This window comes from Tigriopus californicus, chromosome 8, assembly GCF_007210705.1.
Source record: "Tigriopus californicus strain San Diego chromosome 8, Tcal_SD_v2.1, whole genome shotgun sequence".
NCBI lineage: Eukaryota > Metazoa > Arthropoda > Copepoda > Harpacticoida > Harpacticidae > Tigriopus > Tigriopus californicus.
Window position 1 is genome coordinate 2556137 of NC_081447.1, and position 20737 is coordinate 2576873.

The window sequence follows — 20737 nt, forward strand, 5'->3', positions numbered from 1 at the left end:
AAAAATGTGCACTTCAGTTTTTCAAAAGTAGTCATCCACGCCCTGAAGAGGTTTTAACTTACATTCCTCCATTAATATTAGCAGTTTACAGTACTTCATTTTTGCTCATAAAAGCCTCAAAAATATAGACAATAAATCCCCTCCCTTACACTAAAAAACCCAAAATGAAAAATTCCCTTAAGAATAAAAGACTTGACACTGTAATTCAATCCCTAAACAAAGAGCATTTAAGCCTTAAAAGTTCAAGGGACTTCTCCAAAATTTAGGGGAACACTTAAGATTTTTATTTGATTTTGAATTCTGATTATATCTGAAGCAATCGCAAATTAGGAATTGGTGGCCCAGTCTAGCCCAGGAATGTAAGGTTGATTTGGATAGTTTTTGACCAAAATTCCCAGTCTGACTTAAAAGATTCTACTGGATCAACCACATAGAAGTTGGGTTTTTATTATTGAACACTTTAGTCCACTCTAGTCCAAAAGTGTCCAAAAATGTCGAAAAAAGGTCTCCAAAAGTGGACAAAGACGTCCAAGAGTGTCCAAAAAAGGCGAAAGTTTAAAACTACAAATTTTCTTTAAAATGTTATTCATTTTATAAATCGCTCATTGATAATGCCAAAAGCAAAATGAGCCTATGAAATGTCTGCTACGTACCTCTATAATACCCAAAAGAAGATATTAGAGCCATTTTGGTAGCTTATTCTTCTCAAGTTAGAAGGTAACAAAGCCTTTGTCTGCCAGGGTATGGTTGGCGCAAAGTGTTCAAGAACAGGAATAACTCAGTTTGTTTGTTTGTTTGTGTGATGGCAGCTCTCTCGCTCGGCCTGCTATCTGAATGATTCGTGTCCCAATGGAGGGGTATTCCCACTTCCAACAGCCAACATTCATGATTACCTCATCCTCAGGAATGATCGCAGGTTCGACCATTTAAGCTGTAAAAGCAGCAATTCATGTTGTAATTTAAATACCGCTAAAGAGGTTTAACTTTGCTTCCCTAGGATTGATCCAGGATTCGTAACTTGAAAAGCTGTTGTTCTACCAATACGGTAACCCAGTAAGCCTATTTCAAGAGTATGTATTTTTTGTAACATTTTGTAATCTAAAATGATGAGCCTTTTGAGATTTCCACTTAAGAAGAGTTAATACTAAAAATTGACCATCTTGCCCAAGTGCTAAAGTTTAAGAATCATATATCTTTCAAATTCAAGATTTATTTTTCATAAGCAAGTTTTAAAACATATTGTTAGGTAAGGTGTTTTGGCTTGAAAAGATGTGATAGATGTAATATAATGACGAGAAGCATTTTGATGCAACAGAAAATCATTTATTGTAAATGATAGATGTATGATTTATGAAAAAGTATCCTAAAATATTTGATGAGAAGCTGCTATACCATTCCACAAATGTCATGCCTTAGTTTCAGTAACAAATGTCCAACTACAAAACGCCCTGATTGTACCTAAGCTTCAACTTCTCAACATTCAAAATATATTAATGCTCTCATTAACTTAGAAAAATGATATTTGTTTCAGTTTACAATGCTGTATTTTATCAAGATTTTTAAGATTATCAAATTATAATGTATATTCTGGAAATAAATAAACATCAGCAAAATGATTTGTCATTTTTAAACGAATTTAAGTTGCTGCTTAATGTTTATGTATAGTCACAACAATTTCATTTTATCAATAATTCTATTTGCAGGTTTACATATAGATTGGTTGAAAAAATCACATTAATTAGGGTTTAAAAGTTATTGCTTGTCCACCCACTTTTGAGCAATTGCATTTATTTTGCACACTTTGTACCCATTTTTGGACACCTTTAGACACTTTTGTGCTTTTGATGGAAGCTGATTCACAAGTTTGTCCACCCTGGCCACAAGGGGACACCAATTGTTTTGCATCAATTGTGGCAAAATGCTTGGTTTTAATTGATTTATCTTGTAATGTTATGAAAAGGCCTAATTACCAATAAATCACAGTGCTTCAAATAGGGTCTATATTCTCCACGAGGAGCACCATTGAGAGAAAAGGGCTAAGTGTTATATTGTATGTCAAAGTTGAGGTATATGTGCACAGGGCAGTTCAGATGTTTTATTTGAGCTAGTTGAGCCAATGAGGGATGAATTTGGAGGTTTAGGGATTTCCAGTCTTTTCTTACCACTGGCAGTAAATTAAGCAAAATGGGCTGTTTGGTTGGATTGCGGCTGCTTGGACAAGTTTGGACCAAAACGAGTTTATTACATTTATTAGCAACACCATCATCTGTATCATGGTTATTATGATTTAGAATCAATTTAGACACACCAAGGCATACATTCCATTAAAAATATTCTTACTTGCTTACTTGACATATTTCTGTGTTTCACATACCATCATCTCATTAAATTAATGGACCTTTTTGCTGGGTTGAGCAAAGCTTTGCCCACTCGGACAGTACAAGAGGAGGAGAATCAGTTCTGTTGATTTAATGACTTGATACTTGAAATGCAGATATTGGACTAGCAAGTAAGCAAGAAAAAATATTTTGAATGAGATGTATGTCTTGGTGCCTCTGTACTGATTGAATAACTTTTCACAACCTTAAGCAATGTTCTTTGAACATTTTCTTTGGATTCTAATTAATATTATGTACTCTCTGTTTCATCAAATGACAAAATATCTTGCAATTCCCAACCAAACCCTTTTGATACCCTTTTGATGTGCCGAACTGTATTGCTTTGGAGTTACATGTTGACGGCCAATCTTTCTGATTTTTCATTCAATATAATGCATGGGCTAATTTTTCAATTTTACATTGATTGTGGAAAGAAATAAAACACGGATAGAATTACCAGACAACGCGACGGATAAAACTTGATAAACAAGAGCGAAATCGCCAATTCTTTTGCAAAAAATAGTGGACAAAACTAACTGAAATTCTAAAGCCATCCCTGCTAGACACTTCATTTCGGAGGCCAAAAAAACGAAAACACTTTTCAGGGTCAAACGTCAGGGCTGCTAACAGATATTTTATATTCAACCATGTGAGAATAAATATCTTTGCTGCCCTGAGGGACCAGGAAGTGAACTAACTATCTCTTCGCCTACACTGCCTCGAAATTCAGGCTAGCCGTTATGACGTTCATTTTAAGTGCCAAATAGACTCTTGGGTTTGTGTTTTCTTTCAAGCATGGCACGAAAGTTTCAATATCGTAGATTCTGTCTTAAATTGCTCAGATCAAGAACATGGTGCATTTTCTGAAATGTATAAAACTCTCACAAATTTTGGGCAAGAACCAGGAAAACAGTGCAGGAGTTTGCGTGCTTGGCTCGGCCTCGTCTCTTGCTGAAGTTGCCCGGTATTTGTACTTGCAGTGATAGGATGGGCTTCGTTTTTTTTTAAGCGATATTCACTTCTTCGTATAATGGAAACATTTATGACTTTGTCCATGTTAAATTTCGTCCATTCTTACATGTATTCAAAGATGTGTGTAAACATGGATCAGTCCGATCAGTCCCCTAGAAATGAGAGCATTTGGACACGATTGAGTATGGTGTCAAGGGATCACGAATGCTTGGCCTTTCATTTTTTCGTCACGTTGGTCTGTGTCTAAGTCGAAATATGGTCTAGATATACTGGGTGGGCCTGACTCACCTTTTGCACCATACAGAAAACATCCCAGTTAGGTCAAACATTTGCCAATTTGCGTGATACAGGGCCAGATACTTGGAAAGAAGTCCCAGAACAGAGATGTAATAACTGGAAGTAGCTGATAACTAGGGTGGGACATTTTTTAGGTTAATTTGAGTTCTTAAAACAAGATTCACAAGCCATTCAGTTAACTTGTCATGAAACTAAACTTGGTCAAGTATGGATTTGAATTGAAATTTCAATGATGAGTAATCAAGTGGCAAACCAAAAGTACGTTTTTTCCAACCCAATGAGCAAAGAGCCGTAAAAAACACATTATGTCAATGTTTGCTCCGTAAAACCACCAATTACCTAAGCAGTCTATCGAGCAATAATTTCTTTTAATTTTCTAACTCACTTGCTCACCTGTTAAAAAAAACTTGAAAAAAAACAGACTTTGAATATAGTTAAAAATATGAGCAATCCTTTTGATGAGATTAAAAAATGGTCACCTCACACCAAATCTAAAACTGACTTAATTGACAAAAACACTCACGACACCATAATTCTTGTTTTACAAAAACATGCATCTGTTTTACTGCTTCGATTTTGTCATCAAAGTATGATATCATCTTTTCAGCCCGTTTCTTAACAAACTTTACAATTTTTTACCTATTTTTACAAATTTACCTATTTTTACAAATTTGCCTATTTTAGCAAATTTTTCTGGTTTTTTCCCCCTTTTTATTGCCGATTTTGCTACCGTTTCTCTACCTTTTTTTCAATTGTTGTCACCTTCTAATTACCGTTTTGCTACTTTTTTCTGCTTTTTTCCCGAGGTCTAGTTATAAGGGACATTGGTTTTATTGCCTCATGGAATTTCGCCACAAACGTTTCTCAATTGAGCAAGAATGGCAAAAGTCAGTAAAATGGCCGTTTTATGTTTTTATTTCATTTTGATTTTGCGAGCTTGAAATTGTAGTCAACTAACATCTTTGATATCGTTCGAAACTGGCCATAAATGCCTCATCTGAGACCATCCCATTGGGCATATCTGGCATGTTTTCATGGCCCCATTTGACCTAAGTCCCTAAAATTGAATCGGCCAACCTGCATTCAGTCAGTCTTCTTAATTAAGCCTTAGTCTTACTTCAAACGCACAAACGTGAACCCGTCTTGTTAACCTTAAAGTCACCATTGCCGCCCCTGGGCCCGCCCCTTCTGGCTGGCTGAGCACACGCCTAGAGGGCAGTCGTTCTCGCCGCTCCGGTCACCCCGCCTGGCCAGCCCCGCCGTTGGCCGTCCATCGACCGCATTTCCAGCCCTTGTGGCGACCCCACGACCACCTCCATTTCATGCGAGCCCCGCCTCCCCTGCCGCCCACTCAGGCCCCTCCGATGGAGAGCGGGCAGACGGCCGGGCTAGTGTGGGCCAAATCCTGGGACGCCATGACGGATCCGGATCCCGCCCACTTTGACCCGGAGGACTCGAGATTTGATGATTCGCAATCCGAAGCCTCGGAGGACTGGGAAGACTTACAAGATCGGGCAGGCTCGGAGGCCACGGAGGCCACGGAGGCCACCAGGCATGAAGGGGATTTGTTGGAGGAAGAGGACGAGGAGGAAGAAGATCTGTATCAGGTGAGAGAAGGCCGCCGTTTCGTGGGCAAGGCAAGGTCAGTTGAAGTTCAAGGAAAGATGGCCTTCATGTTGGTTTGTCCTTGACATACGTACAGTATGTGGGTACATTCCAAGCTGTGATTTGGTTTAATGGCGGCATCACTTTTATTTTGGGCTCAATCTTTGATTTTTTTGTTATTCAAGAAGCTTGATCCATTGAATACCACTTCGGCTATTGTTAAAAGATAATCATACCCTCTATGGACTACTCCACGGTTGATGAAACTTTTTAAGCCTAAAATTGCTCTTAGGCCTCTGCAGCCTAGTCAAATGTATCCTTCTGGCGCGTTTCCTATTAACCTCATCTCCGAGTTAGGCGGTTAGACGTTATCCGGTGTGAAAATACACTGGCCAAAGTGGTGAGCGGATGCTCATACTGGGTAACGTCCAAGCCTTTATGAATTGAATGAACACATCCTTGGTGTTCGCCCGTGTAGTAAAATCATGCGAGTAATCATGGATCGAATGCTACCATTCACTTTGTTTCGCATTAGCAATTAGAAGGTGTGTGATGTGCGAAGTTGTTGCTTTCTTCAAAAACATGCCTGAGATCAACCCAAATTACGACGACGCTCTTATTACTGAGTTTTTGACGTCGAGATCAAAATCGTAAGAATCCAATTTGGGAGCTTTAGCATCTAAAGGAGGAAGAATATCGTAACTCGTAAGTAAGCAATAATCGATTAATAAAGGATTGACTGTCATTAGGAATTTCCCTCTCACGCGGATTTGGCTTCGCGATTCGCCAAAACGCTTTATCTCGGTTCCAAGGCCGTTGTCCTTGAGCGAGACAGCGAAGACACGGAGGACGTCACCGAAGCGGCTTTCCGCGTCACTCAAGCCCTTACCGAATTGTGCGTCGAGGAATTCGGCCGAGATCACCCGCAAGCCGGACTTAATCGACTGTGCCTCCAACGGGCCGCGGAAATCACCTCCGTTACCTCCCCCACGCCCACCGCCCTCCTCCTGGCCTTGCTCTACCTCGATCGCCTTCGACAGAAGAACCCCGGATATCTCCATCGCATTTCCGCCACAGATCTGTTCCTAGTATCTATGGTAAGTAATGTCTGTCATGAAAAACTTGAGATAGGTTCTGATTGTGATATCTTGTCTTTCTTTGATGTCTGTAGATGGTTGCCTCCAAGTACCTTTATGACGATGGTGAATCCGAGGAAATCTTTGTAGAGGAATGGGCCACGGCTGGAAAGATGGAAAAACGCGATCTCCATGACCTTGAATTTGCCCTCTTGGATGCCTTAGATTGGTCAATCTATGTGAACCCGCCGGATTTTGAACGCTTAGCCGAAAACGTAGAATCCCGCATTGCCGCCCGTGAAGTGGCCAAGCGTGGATGGGCTTCGTACACGGACCTCGTGGTTCTGACTCGACACTTACCCATGGTTAAAGTCTGGGAAATCGTTGCCGAATGCACCTTGAAGGTACGAAATGAGATCTGAAAATGTCGGATTTGAACGAGGATTTAGTGAAATTTTTGCCATCGTTCATTCACCTCTTTTGCAGGGTTGGCAAATGGGTTAATCCCGAGGCGGTTTTTGGGGGGGTTTAATGGGCGGGTGGGACGGGTTCTTTTGCTTGATGGGTTTAATTGGGGTTTTACTTTGGACGGGTTTTATTAATTTTGTATCAAATATTAAAGTTAGACCCTTTTTTTTATTTTGAGCCGAAGATAACCAAACCGTTACTAAAAAAACTACTCCATTGGCTCACTTTTTAAAATTATTAACGGCATACCAATACAGGTGCTTTGGAGGGGGAATAAGACGAGCTTGTCTCATTTCAAAATTAAAGAGGCGAAATGTACAACAGAAACAATAAGTTTTTGATAGTTGCCCCGCTGATTTGGGATTAGTGTATTAGTCAAAGAACTGGAGCAAATAAGCCACTGCATTTGTCACGCAATTTAAAAAAAAAACGTGCAGGAAACCCAAGATCTACCTTTAGAACATTAAGGATTGAACACCACAAAGGAAGAGTTTCCTACCATTTAGTCCATGAAATCCAGTCTCATTATCAATCAAATTACGGCCAAAGAAAGAGGAGGTCATCGAAAAATAAGGCAAAAAATTGAGAAAGATTTGCAATTAACCCGCCCGTAAAAACCCGCCCATGGGCGGGTTTTGAGTGGGCTTTGGTTTGTTTTTTTTATCCAACGGGTGGGTTTTAGCCAACCCTGCTCATTTGAGAGTCTGAACAAGGTGCTGTTAGTTTTAACTTTGGTCCTGGAAGTTAAGTGTAAGCGATGTATGGGGTAGTATTATGTAATTGAATAACTAAGGCCGGAGGTTTGGGCCTGACCCCGGCTAGCTATCTCATCGTCTGTTTGCATTTCCGATAGGCAGTTTTAGAGTGCGTATCAGATTGGTTTCGGTCTGTGGGAGTTGTTGGCACTTGAAAGGTTCCTTCAGAAAGATCGGGGAGGAGAATCGAACCGGATACCTCTCTCATGTGAGAAAACAAAACTGCCCTAACCAGTACGCCATGTCTCCTCCCTAAGCGCAGTTTCCTGGCATGGAAAAGGTCTCTGGTTCGATTATCCTCCCTGACCTTTCTGAAGGAGACTTTCAGACTCTAGCCACACCCACAGACGGGCCAATTGGAATTGGAAACGAACGATGTGTTGGCTGGTAGGGCGAGGTTCAACCCTTTCTCCCCAAACAAACCTGCCTTTTTAAATGTAAAGAAAAGACTCGAACGTTTTTCAAAGTCCTTCCTTTTTAAATACGCTAAAGTTGTGCCATTTCTTTGAATCCGTACATACATGATTAACTTTCAACCTTTCAGGTTACGGCAGTGTGCGCCAGCGCCTACGCGGCCAGTATCCTGACCATGATGAGCACGGTTTGGCTTCTGAACAAGTCACCCTTGGGACACACCGCTCTCCAAGCGTCCCTTTGTTCTTCCAACCCTGTTCTTGTGACCCCCTCACCTAATCCCGCCGCCTTCAACTTCAGTGAACCACTGGATCCTTCCCCTGAAGATGAATCCCCTCAGCTTCATATGCTGACTGAGGTTCTGAAGGCGTCGGTGATCGTGGCCTCGACCTTCGCTTCCCATACTCGAACAGGTCATGCGACGAATCTCAAAAGCTCCAACCCCGATGACGACCCAACCAATTCTGCCTACGATCATGAGAATGGTGCTTCAAATGATGAGGACGAAGAAGAGCACTTCCAACGGTCGTGGGATCTGGACGGTGGGAATCTATCGGACTTGAACCACCATTCAACCTCTGTACTACTCAAGCCATATGGGGCGGATGCCGAGCCTCCGGATCCCTTTTCTCGGGCGCTTTCGTCGTTTCAAGTCCACTTAAATACTGGCTTGAAGCTTCTGAGAAGGAAACCGAACAGCCAGTGTCCGTGGAGGAAGCTATCGGTTTTTGGTGTGGAATCACCTTATTCTTATGGATTGTGGGGATCGGTATTCTAAGCAAAGAAGAAAACGTTTGAAAAAAAAAAATCAAGACGCGTTATATTGTTGTAATACAAGGGAAATTTGTTCTCACCTCAAACAATTATCGAAACAGTTCCAGAAATATAAATTCTTCTTCAATGTCCTTATTGGTTTGGTTGGATTCGTTAGATGTGTTAGGAATTTGGATGTATGAATGCAAATTTGATTTAAAGCAAAGCTTAATGGTAAGTCAAATCCTAAGAACGATCCATAGGGCTTGCCAAGTGAACGCTTTCATGAACAACTGACGTTATTCCATGGAGTAAAATCAAAGACAACATGCCCAGCCAAACAGCACTGTGCATGCATTAAGTTTTAACATTTTTTTCATTTTACCCACTTGTCTAAGCAAATAGCATTCTGGAATTGAGCCAATTTGATAGTGCATTCGCCGAATTCTACCAAACATGTTCATTTTGTTGGGTTTTACAACAAAGTTCACTCAAAATCACTCGATTATTGAAAAATATTGAAAAATAACCGGATGGTGCGAGTTGATTGTAACATTTGTCTTGGTTCTCCCACCCAAAATACCCAAAATCAGGGTGCCGGACCACATTTTTCCTTAAATTTCCTTCACTTGACATGCCCTATTCAAAGGGAATATCACTACAGAATAACACCGGCCTTTAAGATTGATTTCCGGTTACCATGGTTAAAGTCTCCCAAATTGATGTAAGTGAAGTTGAACCAAAAGACCTGATTCACAACCAAGTTGTCAGGCAATTTCTTTACAGGAGATCATCCTTTGGTTTGAGCATGCTATATGGAACTCCAAAATTTTTACAGTACCATGATTTGTATATTGAGTTTTATGTTTTACTTTATTTTGCCCCGATGACATGCAGAAATTAATCGTTATATAATTTGATTTACCAGTTGAATTGAAGTATTCCCATGATAAGCCAGTGGGCTTGACATATTGGTCATTTAGATGTCGAGCAATGTCACTACATTTTTACGAGCAATGGTTGAGTAATGATTAAGGTTCTCAAAATTATGCATAAAAAGAAATTTCAGATGCAAATAAAGATGCGAAAAGACAAGCCCAAGGGCGAGTTTTTTCGTACCTCTGAGTTAAGGCTTGGACGTAATCTAGAATGAGCATCCGCTAACCTCTTTCGCCAGTGTATTTTCACACCGGTTAATGTCCAAGTCCTTACTCAACTCCGAGGTAAGAGCTTTGAAAACCAGGCCTCAGGATATACCGTATATAAGGATGCAAATAAACGTCAAAGATGCTTGTTATGGCGTATTAAGTTATTTCAATCTAAATGTTAACCTAGATACACATATTCTTATACTAGCAAGCTCCGATTTTTTTTATTTTTTTTATATTTTTTTGTTTTGGTTTTTCACGGGCTTTTCTAACCGCTACAGGGAATGTAATCCCCAGTACTATTGAAATGAAAGGAAATAATTCGTATATTTATTAACTTTCAATATTTATATGATATTTGGTCTACCAACGAATTTGAGTTGGCAGACCGAGCTAGTCCTTGAACGTAGGGTTGATCTGGTATGCTATCTAAAAATTTGTCCAAGTCTAATTTGAAATATGCTACCGGATCAACAAGGCCTACTTATTCCCTACGAATATCAGAGGGAAGCAAATTAAACAATGATGGAGCCCGAGAAAGAAGAGATGTGGACTTCATTGTTCGCACTAGCCTGGATTCTCGAAGGCTTGAAGGTGCTCTCAAAACGCACATTAACCCTCTACGGTCACTAGAATTGACCCTAAACCCTGGGTTGGGACAAAGCTCATGGATACTTTTGAGGACGTACAGTATCAGATACCTTTCGTACCTTCTCTGAACACTGTACAGTCCCAACTTTTTTAGCCTCTCCCAATATGAGAGCTCTCTCAATCCTGTGATGTTCCTAGTGAAACATCTTTGGACTTGTTTGACCTTTTGCAAACCTGCTGAACTCATTGGAGACCAAATGGGTGAGGCATATTCAAGATGTGGCTGAACAATCGACTTGTACAGAGTTAGCATCGTGATGCTATCACAACGAACTAAGTTGAAACCAACTATGGTTAGTTCTTCATCTAAGACCCCTGGCCGAAGCCAGGTTTCTGTTATCGAGATGAATGCAATCTCTCTCTCAACGGCTAGTTCTTCTAAGATCTTAACTTTTGTGCTGTCTTTTTTAGAAATCAGACAATGCACGTTCAAATACAGCCCCTTTACGGGCCTCTCTTTTGACGGACCAAGTTCACAAGATCTTGGACCATCCTCTCCAACCGTAAAAAATCCCTCTTATCAACAAAGCTACGTTCTACTGGAGGCAATGGCATCAGCTAATGGGGATGGTTGGGTTTGAGGAATGGGTTGGGCAGCTACATTTGAATAGGAACGTATTTTGGGAATAGGGGTGGGGCAAGGAATATTAGGGAGGAGAGTTTAATAGAGAATAGGGGTGGATTGGGTATTTGAAGAAAGAGGAAGGAATTGGGAGAGAGGGAGGGAGGAAGTTAAATTGGTTAAGGAAGGGGGCTGGGGTGGGATTAGGTTTAGGAATAGGGTCAGCTCTAAAACTACCTGTGAACATCCCTTCTTCCCATTGTACTTCTCAAGGCCGAACTTGAGGAGCTTTTGACACCATTTAGGGTGGTCAAACTGACAGCCTTTTCCTTCATCAGGACAAGGCTGCTTCCGGTAAACAGGACAGACTGCTTTCTCTGACAGCTGTCTTATCCTGCTCTATTTCAAGAGGAGCTACTACTTCAACCTCTAAATTGGTCAAATCAGTCGACTTCTCAACTACTGGGTGAGCCTGTTCTTCAAGCAGCACCCTGGTTTCATTGAACCAAGCAACTAAAGCCTCTTTAATAAAGGGCTTATTGACTACGGAAGGATCCTTCCCTGCTAAGACCAAGTCCAAACATTGTCTAGCCTCTTTGCTGACTTTTCCACAAATAGCTTCCATCATATATGCAGGAGGAACTATCTATGAGCAGCAAAATGAGTCTAAGAAAAACGTAAAGAAACTAAAAGGCTATGCAAGCTTGTCCTGAGATACAGGACAACGAAGCAAAATAGGAATGAACTATTTCACTTCAAACCAAACATACAAACCTAAGATGGAGATAGTATACAAGAAGTAAGGGACAGAGGAAAACAAGGATTCAAGAACATATATAAACTAAGAAAACAACACAAAAACACGGAAATATACTCAACAAAGTGGTCAACCACAAAAAGAAATCAATACACTAATACAATGAACAATAAATTCTAACTGTAAAGGACCAATACAATCAAACTAGAGAACTGCACAACGATTTGGAACTAGAAATATTACAATACAAATCAGAGAGAAACTGCTAAGCTAAACATAAACATAAATAAGCAATAAACTTATTAGGTTTTAAAGTAATTACGTCTTACCAAAGAGCCGTGAAAAAACAAACCTAGTTGAGTGAATGAATGGCAATTCCCATTCATTCACCCACACACAAACACCATGAACACAACACGTGCACAGCAACCAAGGAGCAACAGAGGAAGTCACACCTTGGTTCGAAATTCTTGGGAGATAAGAACAGCAGCAAACTAAAATGCGACTGTTCTCAACGAGCTCCAACACAGAAATGAATATTCCTATATTTCTTTCAAAAGGATGTTTATGTTTGTTGCAGACATTATTTATCTATTCATATATTGTCATTCACAGAAGTATCAACATGATACGCACACACTACTATAGGTTTCAATAAAATAGGACTGTCTCATTTTCAATGATTATTCAAAAAAAGGTGTTTACAAGGTGGTTACGATGGTGGCTAACAATCTTGAAGCGCCCAATTAAGATTGAAGCCCGTGATTCCCCCTGGACTTCCGGATTGCTCATTCATTTCAGGCATGTTTACGGCGGCAAGAGTAAGCTCGGTGTCATCCGTTTTGAAAGTAATTTGGAATGGTCTTTGTGAAGCTGAAACAGATAAACGCTTTTGTTGAATAATGCGGTGATAAACAGAACGGCCTGCAGGAAAACTGGAAATGTTACACTTACTGCAAATCGATTCCGTATTGTCTACTCTATTAGCACGTATACTGGCCAAATGGAAAAAGCGTCCACAAATTCTGTTGTTGAAATCCCGCCCGTCAGGAATGTTTCCAACCACGAACATCCGGTTGTTGGCCACTACTCCAGAGTCCCTTAAGGCTCCAGGAATCTATGCGTATGTGGAAGGGCAGATATCAAATATTAGTAGGATTGCAGCTCGTAATTTGAGGTGAGCTTTAAAAGGTACTTTTAACACTGCGTGTGGGTTGCAAGAACTCTTCCACAAAGTTCAAGCATGAATTAAGTATTGGGACGTTTTCATGCATTGGCTAGGTACATTTTTTGTTGGAGCTAGTGCCCGTGATGCAAGATTGGCTCACTTTTGCATGGAGCGGACCCTTCCTTTTTGTTGCAATGAAGAAAGGTCAGCTTCGTTGACCTAATTGTGGGTTCATACTCAGTTACAATTATATTACTTAGTTTTGAATTGCTCTTAGTGATTAAAAAGTACTTGATCTCTTTGGAAATTTATCCTCAGGGTGCAAATTACCATGCATAAATACAAAGAGTTGGTTAGAAAGTTGGGCTTTGAAGTTCTTTGGGTTGACTATTATGGGATATATTACGTTCGACGAGGGCCTATGCATTCAAGTATTACGGAATGTTCGTAGAACACGTTTTGTAGAAACATAATATCAATACCACTTGAATCTTACCATAAGATAGTCCATGAAACAATCGTTGTTATTCTCACCAGTGACAGTTGCCGTCACAGTCTTACTGAAAAGTAAGGCAAAATGTAAAGGCAAAGCCAGTGAGAGTACATTTTGGATTATGACCTTTAAGCAAGATGCCTAGCAAACCATCTATATTCATGAAAACCTCTAGACTTTTGAAATAGCCCGTGCATTTCAATGGGTGATGGAAATTTGTTGATTGAAACATTCTTTTTGTAAATACGGATTGGTAAGTCTTTTCCGGTGAACGATGGAAGTTTGTTTTCAAGTCAATTGTAACCGTTAATTAATCTAAATATTTTTCACATTTTTAGTGCTGGTTCGGAAGGTTTAAGCCACCCTGGTATAACGTCGTCCATTTATTGGGAGATTGAAACGCAAAATGTATGATGATGTTACCACATTTTTATCGGAGATCCATGCCTCATTTTCAATACAATGAAGGTAATAAAAGCAAAAATACAAGAAATAAGGGATGATTGATTATCCATGTTGAATATTGCCACCACGTACAATACAGAAAATTTTGAAATTATCAACATTTATAAATATTTCATTGAGTTTCACAATTTGTCACTATTGTTAGTTTGGCTGCCATAAAGGCCACTTACTGTAGAAGCACTACAAAGGAGGGCGCCTCTCGGGGCTGCCAAAGTACGATGAAACATGAAAAATCTAAAAATCTCACAACATTTACGTTTTTCGAGATGGGCCATGATATTCAGGAAATATGTATTTTTACATGTTAATGTTTTTACCCATTCTACTTTTCAGTCTAGGGCTAATTCAAATATTTCACGTGACCATAACAGTCAAATTTCATTCGATTTCTGCTCAACAGGGAAAAGTCTCAAATTAACAGCCCAACTGACAACGAATTAATGAGTTAATAAAGGCATATTTGGATTCCATTATTTACCTCAATCCAAACGATCCCTAAAATCAGCCAAGGATGAAGTTATCTTTGAATGCATATCTGTTAGAAGAAAAGATGAACTTACCTGGCCAGCTACATCAACTGCTTGGTAACAAATGGCGCACTTCCCCTGTTCTTGTCGAAAGCACATTGTGTAGCATTGATTCGACAAATGAGTAGCTAAAAAGGAATGGTGATTTGGTTTGGATTGCATGAACTGATTTCCTCATTGCAATGAAAATGACCCAGAATCACTGAGTATAGGCAGTGCCCACAATTTCGTATTGCTTCATTTAGTCCATAATCATAGAGGTGATTAGGTCATTTTTTCAGGTCATCAAAAGCATAAAATGTGGGGAAATTTGAAACACAAAGGCTTGTATTGCAAATTTTCACTTTCCCCTTTACTTGCACCGTTGTCGTAAGTTTGCTCCAAAAACCGGTTTTTTTTCAAATTGCTTTTTTTCTGGCCTGCAGTTGTACAAAGACATCCTTAAGCTAAAATATGCTGCCAAGATAGAATTATAAAGAATTGAATTCTTAAGGATGGCCATAAACTTATGAATTCGCTTAACACGTGGATAGGTTTTTCACGCGCGAACGCGGTGAGAGAAACGTCTGGGAGATGCAGCCGGTCATTAAACTCATATCACTCTTGTCAGTTATAAATCAAAAGTTACCCAATTGAACAATTGAATGATAAAAAAAAAACTGGGGATAAAATAAAGTGCCCTTGCTTTTTGTAATGGTTTCTGGAACTTTTCATTCTTACTTTCAAGATGGGCAAATTTAATCCTAGTTTCTATTTTCAAGGGAAAATTTCCATTCCTTTGTTTTTGCTCTAGATCAATTGTGGATATCTAATGCCTAAAAAATGGAAATGAGATGAAGATTGACCGTCTTTTAATGTTGTTTTGTCCGGCTTTGCTTAAAGTGTAAGTACAGCGAGTGCTTGAGAATTGTAAGAGATTGCTCTACGACATTAAATTCGTGATACTTACTCTCAGGTGGAACAATTGAAGCTTGGGTGGGAAAGTTGAAGCTAAAATACAGATGAAAAGGATGTTCATCGCTTTTTGCGATGTGTTCAATGTGTTGTTTTTACCTGGCAACGGTTCCAGTATTCCCCACGAAATACTGTAAGCAACCATCTGGTCCTAAAAGAAACAGTTTGATCTCCTGTTGTCGCCAAAATAAGACAATAAATTTTCTTACCCGCCATTTCATCTCCACAAAGATATTGAGTAACTGAAAATTGAAAGCAATCGTCTAACAAAATTCCCTAAAAACGATGTTTTTTTGTCTGTTTTGTAGCATGGCAACAAGGCAAAGTGTCTGCGTGTCAAAGTGTGTGACAATCCTTGTTAGTGTCTTGTCTACTTACTTCTATGTTTTGAATACTTACAATTCGACCTGTGATCTAATTATGATTTCAGATATATGTCCAAATAATCACAATTAACTAATTCTGAGCCAAGGTAATTGAGATTTTTCAATTACAAATTGCTACTTAATTTTGATCTCTTGATTTGTCATTTGAAGCAATTCTTAGCGAATCTATCACACAAGTCTAGTTTTGGGTTTTGGGGTACATTATTATCTCCTTCTAACCGTTTTATTTTGATTGGTCATGTTGTGCACACACTTGGATGTTATTGTGCTTAATAAAAGAAAACGGAATGGAATTAAAGTCATTGTAACAATTAGAAATTTCTTGCAATGAGTTGCATCTCAAAAGGAATTGACTCATGTGTGCTCACAATGGATGAATCAATAAATCCTCACCCTTTATATCGTAAGTGGAACTAGTTCGTTCTAAATTAAAAGAGGCCACGTGGCATTTTTCGCTGGCATCCACAATCACTACAAAGATAAAATACCTAAATTTAAAGAATTTGGTCACCCTTCTTTACTCGCTGTCTTATCGCACTATGTTGCCCAGTGTTGAAGCCACATATTTGAGGAGGCGCCACATTCCCTGGAGACGTGATGGAAAATTTGTCCGCCAAGCAATCACCAATGGCTCCACCTAAGATTGAACAATTCAAGTTAAAAGTAGTTGATATTTAATTGCCTTATTAATGTTTCTTTCAATTATGCTTACCATTGGTGCTAATAGCAGCGTCGGTGGCAACGGTAGTTGTTAGCCCTAATACAGGTGAGGCCAAGTCGAAGGCCTAAGGAGAAAATAACTGAAAAATTGAAAAAGAACTGTTATGGCTTCGAGCCTTACCATAAAGTCAAATCGGATGCGGCAGACATTGTTGGATGCCTTGCAAATGGTGTATTGGCAATCATTTAAGCCTGGGTCGGGTGTTCGTGACAAATAGGTGCAATTGTCTGTGGTCGTTTCTCCACAGCCCAAAGTAACTGAAAACAAGATAACCGAGAGGAAAATTGATAGCCATTTGTTCTAGTCCAACAATGTTTCATGTACTTACAAATGCAACAAACGCCGAAACCACCGGCACAATCTCCAGAGGTGAAACCATCTAAAGATATTAGTTTCTGTTAAAAAAAAAGGCTCACATATGTTTGAATTCGATTTTGTTCACTCACTCCTTGACACGCATTCCGAGGCTGAAACAACGAGAAACAAAAATGATAGTGATTTAATAATACAATTATCCCATAAAATGAAGATTGCGGCAAGTTTAATGCCGAAAAGCTGAGGGTTCTGACCAACGGTGATTTGATAAGATTATTTTGGCTTTTGAGTCAGCGAAGGTCAGTTGGACCGTTGATCCCTGAAGGCAGCATTAGTTGATAAACCAATGATTAACAACTACCCTGCCCAATAAATATCAACCACCAATAGTGCTGAAATTCAAGCTGTGGCCTCTGTAGCGAATATTACCTGAATTTGTTTTCGCCACGTCGAACGCCGGAATAAATGAGTTAAAATACTTTTGAATCTTAAACAAGCTTTTATTTTCAATGTTCATCTATTTGGCATGAAACCCCCTGATACATGATTGGAATTTAAGGAAGGTATCTAATATTTACATCGAACTTACGTATTGCCACGCCTTTTTTTCCATTACCAGTAACCAAAAGCGTTTTTACAGGAAGCTATCACAGAAATGAAAATTGAACGCATTTAAATTTCGAGTTACTTCTACATGTTTTGTTCAACTACGGCCTCAAAGCAATGAGACCTACAGGGTTCTTGGACTGGATTTTCGTTCTCGGACAGGGGAAGGACAGCTTAAATTACCTAAAACCAACTTTATTATAAACTGCCATTATTGATATAAGTCATGTTAGTTTTGACTCGGCAAGCCTCTGAAACAACAAACCATGCTAAAAATAAATTTAGTTGGCGAGTGTTGCAAAAATGTGCAGCCACAGCACACTTCTGTGTTGGTTGGAAGACTTGTAATGAACCATGTAGCTAAATATTGCACGTTGCATCGCAAAAAATGTTCAAAAAATGTCCCTGAACATAACTAGACTTTGTAAACGAAACCAATGTATAGTTCCTCGCCTTGCAGCAACATCCGTTTGCCCGGATTGAATGCTGTTAACATCTGTAAAATTATTTGGTCCAATCAATCAATAAAAGCAACGCTTCAGGATTTTTGCTTTGCAGTGGTCGAGGCTTTTGCTCCCATGACATTCACAAGTCAATTTCGTCGATAAAGAACAAATATTGTTAATGAGAAATTAATAAAAGGCAATTTGATCATGAAAACATCATACTTCTTACCAGTATAGCAAGTTCCGTTTCTAGTAGCCGATTGGCAAGGGCCATTCTAAAAAAAAAGATTCGAAATTTGACGCATGAACTTCAAAGATGCATGATAATGTATTGCTTACCTGAAACTTGACAACTTGGAAAAGAGAGAATGCTAAAAAGAAAAAAAGAATACGCTTGCAAGTATTTTTTTTATTTTCATAAATTTGAAACACTTGTTCATTAAACATAAGTGGGCTTTGAGGGGCATTTGTTTATCCTAAAGGTCTAAAGGTCTTGCAATCAAAGAAAGGTAAAAAAATGAATTTGAAAGTATCTTGTTATTAGACTGTTCGTTATGGTCATCTACTTACAGTTGGCTGAAACGCAACTTAAGCTCTTAATCGTGAAGATAAGAAGATGATTATAAACAAGAGACATAAAGAAAATAATTCGCAATTGATTATAGATTGAATATATATCTATTCTGAACATTTTCCTATGAAGATCTAATGATACGTGAGCGCAGTGGTGACATATTGTAAGATTATAGGTATAAATTGCCTTCCCAAACGTATCTTAAATTGATTAGAAAGGTTAACCAAGAACTTCTGTACCATAGGTAAGATTGATCGATTAGGTATGCCTTACTGGTTGTTCACCTATATTAAATTGAACTAATTTTAAAATGATAGGGAACTTGCTTATCTTCTTTAACATATGTACCTACACAACCAAAGGCTTTAGTCAAGGGCGAATGTTGAGGAGGCTTTGCTACAATTTTAAGACATATCAAGGGGAATGATGGACAAACATTCTCAAAAATCCTACCTGGACCCATAGGATAAAAGACTGCTTGAATATTTGCATTTTGATGATATTCTTAATGATAAATAGAGATTAGTGGAGCTTTTCAAAAACGTTCGTATCGAAACCAATATCAATCTACCACTCTCAATTAATCAAAATCCTGATGAAAAGCACAATTGTATTTAATACGTCCGTAAAGAAAATAAGAGAAAAGGAAATCGATGAAGCGAGAGGAAATGAGCTTATGGATAATATTGTATTCTTCTCTAGCCATGTAATAAACAAATAAATATGACAACAGAAGAATACAACAGATATTAAGAAAATTTCCTATGAGGAGGAACTGCATTAGACCCCGTAAACTAGGTTTTCGTTCTCAGTTCTGAAAATTACGTTCCTGACGATTCTTAGCAAGACTGAGAAAGGATACAGAAATTAATTGCTTTTTAAGGCCAAGCTCGGTTGTGAATTTGATTCGAACAAGGCGAAGCAAAGAGTCAAAAAAGTTGATTATGCTGTTCAATTGGGCCTGACTTGGGATATGACTTTGTTTCCTTGTTAGTGCTCACCTTTTCCATCCCGAGATAGCTTGTCTTCCGACGTGAAATCCAAGTTGAGCGAACTGCCAATCAGCCCCAAAATGACCACAAGGGCAATAACGTATTTTCTCACTGAAAATGCAAATAAATCATAAAGCTTAAGTGATTAATGTACTACTCAAAGTGTCAATTGATAACAATTGAAAGATGAGCGAATGCCTTTTTAACATAGTTTCGAGAGTTGTCAACCGGAATTGTTTTGGAGTAGATTTTAAAAATGAAAAGAACGGTTTTTTGTGAGGTTGGCAAATTTTGCTAGCGATTTGATATTCAAGAAAAAGTGACAATCATGCCAAAAGAGTTCTTCGGAATGCAATGTTGGATAAAGCTATTAAAAAATGTTGGCGAGTCTTGAAAAATATTTCATTGACAATTGGATTCCAAGGAACTCGATAATGACTAACTGTGAAAATGACAAAGTTTAACTCTCCCAAAAGAATGGAGCAAATTCGAAAAAAGAATAAGTTGATATATCTAGCCGTTAAACCAAAAATGACGCAAGATGAAACACAAGTAAGTGGTGTATATTTACTGTTCCTTGAGGTCTTTTCAGGCTTGAGTCTGGATTTGAAATGAAGTCGTGGTTCCCCCAATTTCAAAAACGGAGAACCCTCTTTCACCCGCGTCTCCCTCAGAAAACTGGATTCAAATGTAGGATGGCTCCGTCTTAGGATGATTCTCATTGGCTTTCCAGACAGAGCCCTTGCTCACGCTTTGTGCATGCACGTACCATAACCACACGTTGTAATGTGATGATGGCAGTGAAGCAGGGTTTGATTGTAGTCACATTTTTGGCGAGATACCACTTGCCGTCGCCAAAGTGAACGAGTTTAAAACGACTGCTGTTAAGGCTTTAAGCTCGTCGATCCATAACACCATCGAATTGTGTTCGCCAGCAAAACTTTTTTGATCATAAAGCCAATTGATTAGTTCGATAATCACGAAAACGTATTTTCTTTTTGATTAACTGTGTTAATGGCAACTGGGATCAAAATGGATAAACGTACATTGCAAAGATGCTGAAAAAAGGAAGATCAGCAATGGTAAGCTGATTCTCTTTCTCTCTGATTAGACGATTTTTTTCTGGGGTCCCTTATTCTTATGCTACATACTCCTTTTCATTATCCTCTCCTTCCTCCCATTCCGGACAAACAAACTGAGAAATACAAGACAACTCTTTAAGATGCCTAACTTTAACCAGGTATTTTTCGCTGA

The 20737-nt window shown here is 39.0% G+C and overlaps 2 protein-coding genes across 3 annotated transcripts; one reads left to right on the top strand and one right to left on the bottom strand.

Annotated features, from left to right (window-relative positions):
- The first annotated feature begins 1036 nt into the window (after window positions 1-1036).
- LOC131885167 (protein CNPPD1-like) lies at window positions 1037-8870 on the top strand. The gene is made up of 5 exons (XM_059233105.1): window positions 1037-1053; window positions 4806-5254; window positions 6002-6349; window positions 6424-6732; window positions 8096-8870. The coding sequence occupies exons 2-5, from the start codon at window positions 4970-4972 to the stop codon at window positions 8741-8743; spliced, it is 1590 nt and encodes a 529-aa protein (XP_059089088.1). The 5' UTR covers window positions 1037-1053; window positions 4806-4969; the 3' UTR covers window positions 8744-8870.
- A 3636-nt stretch (window positions 8871-12506) lies between these two features.
- On the bottom strand, window positions 12507-20220 carry LOC131885046 (uncharacterized). Of its 2 annotated transcripts, XM_059232969.1 has the most exons (18): window positions 20055-20220; window positions 19493-19594; window positions 18257-18288; window positions 18147-18192; window positions 16997-17017; window positions 16879-16929; window positions 16671-16807; window positions 16542-16614; window positions 16368-16466; window positions 16223-16300; window positions 15653-15685; window positions 15543-15594; window positions 15439-15479; window positions 14523-14617; window positions 14441-14457; window positions 13501-13564; window positions 12791-12953; window positions 12507-12709 (listed from the first exon to the last, which is right to left on the bottom strand). In XM_059232969.1, exons 1-18 carry the CDS (start codon window positions 20203-20205, stop codon window positions 12561-12563), a joined length of 1404 nt encoding a protein of 467 aa, XP_059088952.1. In that variant the 5' UTR covers window positions 20206-20220; the 3' UTR covers window positions 12507-12560. The 2 variants fall into 2 exon arrangements, 1 of the variants encoding a protein (XP_059088952.1); XR_009373781.1 differs by lacking the exons at window positions 12507-12709; window positions 14441-14457 and having other exon boundaries at window positions 12879-12953.
- Window positions 20221-20737: the final 517 nt, after the last annotated feature.

Excerpts from the sequence above, each read along its gene's own strand:
- LOC131885167 (XM_059233105.1), top strand. The coding sequence starts at position 4,970 with ATGCGAGCCCCGCCTCCCCTGCCGCCCACTCAGGCCCCTCCGATGGAG. Across the intron at positions 5,255-6,001 it reads AGGAAGAAGATCTGTATCAG|GAATTTCCCTCTCACGCGGA; the intron begins GTGAGAGAAGGC and ends GACTGTCATTAG. Across the intron at positions 6,350-6,423 it reads ATCTGTTCCTAGTATCTATG|ATGGTTGCCTCCAAGTACCT; the intron begins GTAAGTAATGTC and ends TGATGTCTGTAG.
- LOC131885046 (XM_059232969.1), bottom strand. The coding sequence starts at position 20,205 with ATGAGAATCATCCTAAGACGGAGCCATCCTACATTTGAATCCAGTTTT. Across the intron at positions 16,615-16,670 it reads GCATCCGATTTGACTTTATG|GCCTTCGACTTGGCCTCACC; the intron begins GTAAGGCTCGAA and ends TTTTCTCCTTAG. Across the intron at positions 16,467-16,541 it reads CGCTGCTATTAGCACCAATG|GTGGAGCCATTGGTGATTGC; the intron begins GTAAGCATAATT and ends GTTCAATCTTAG.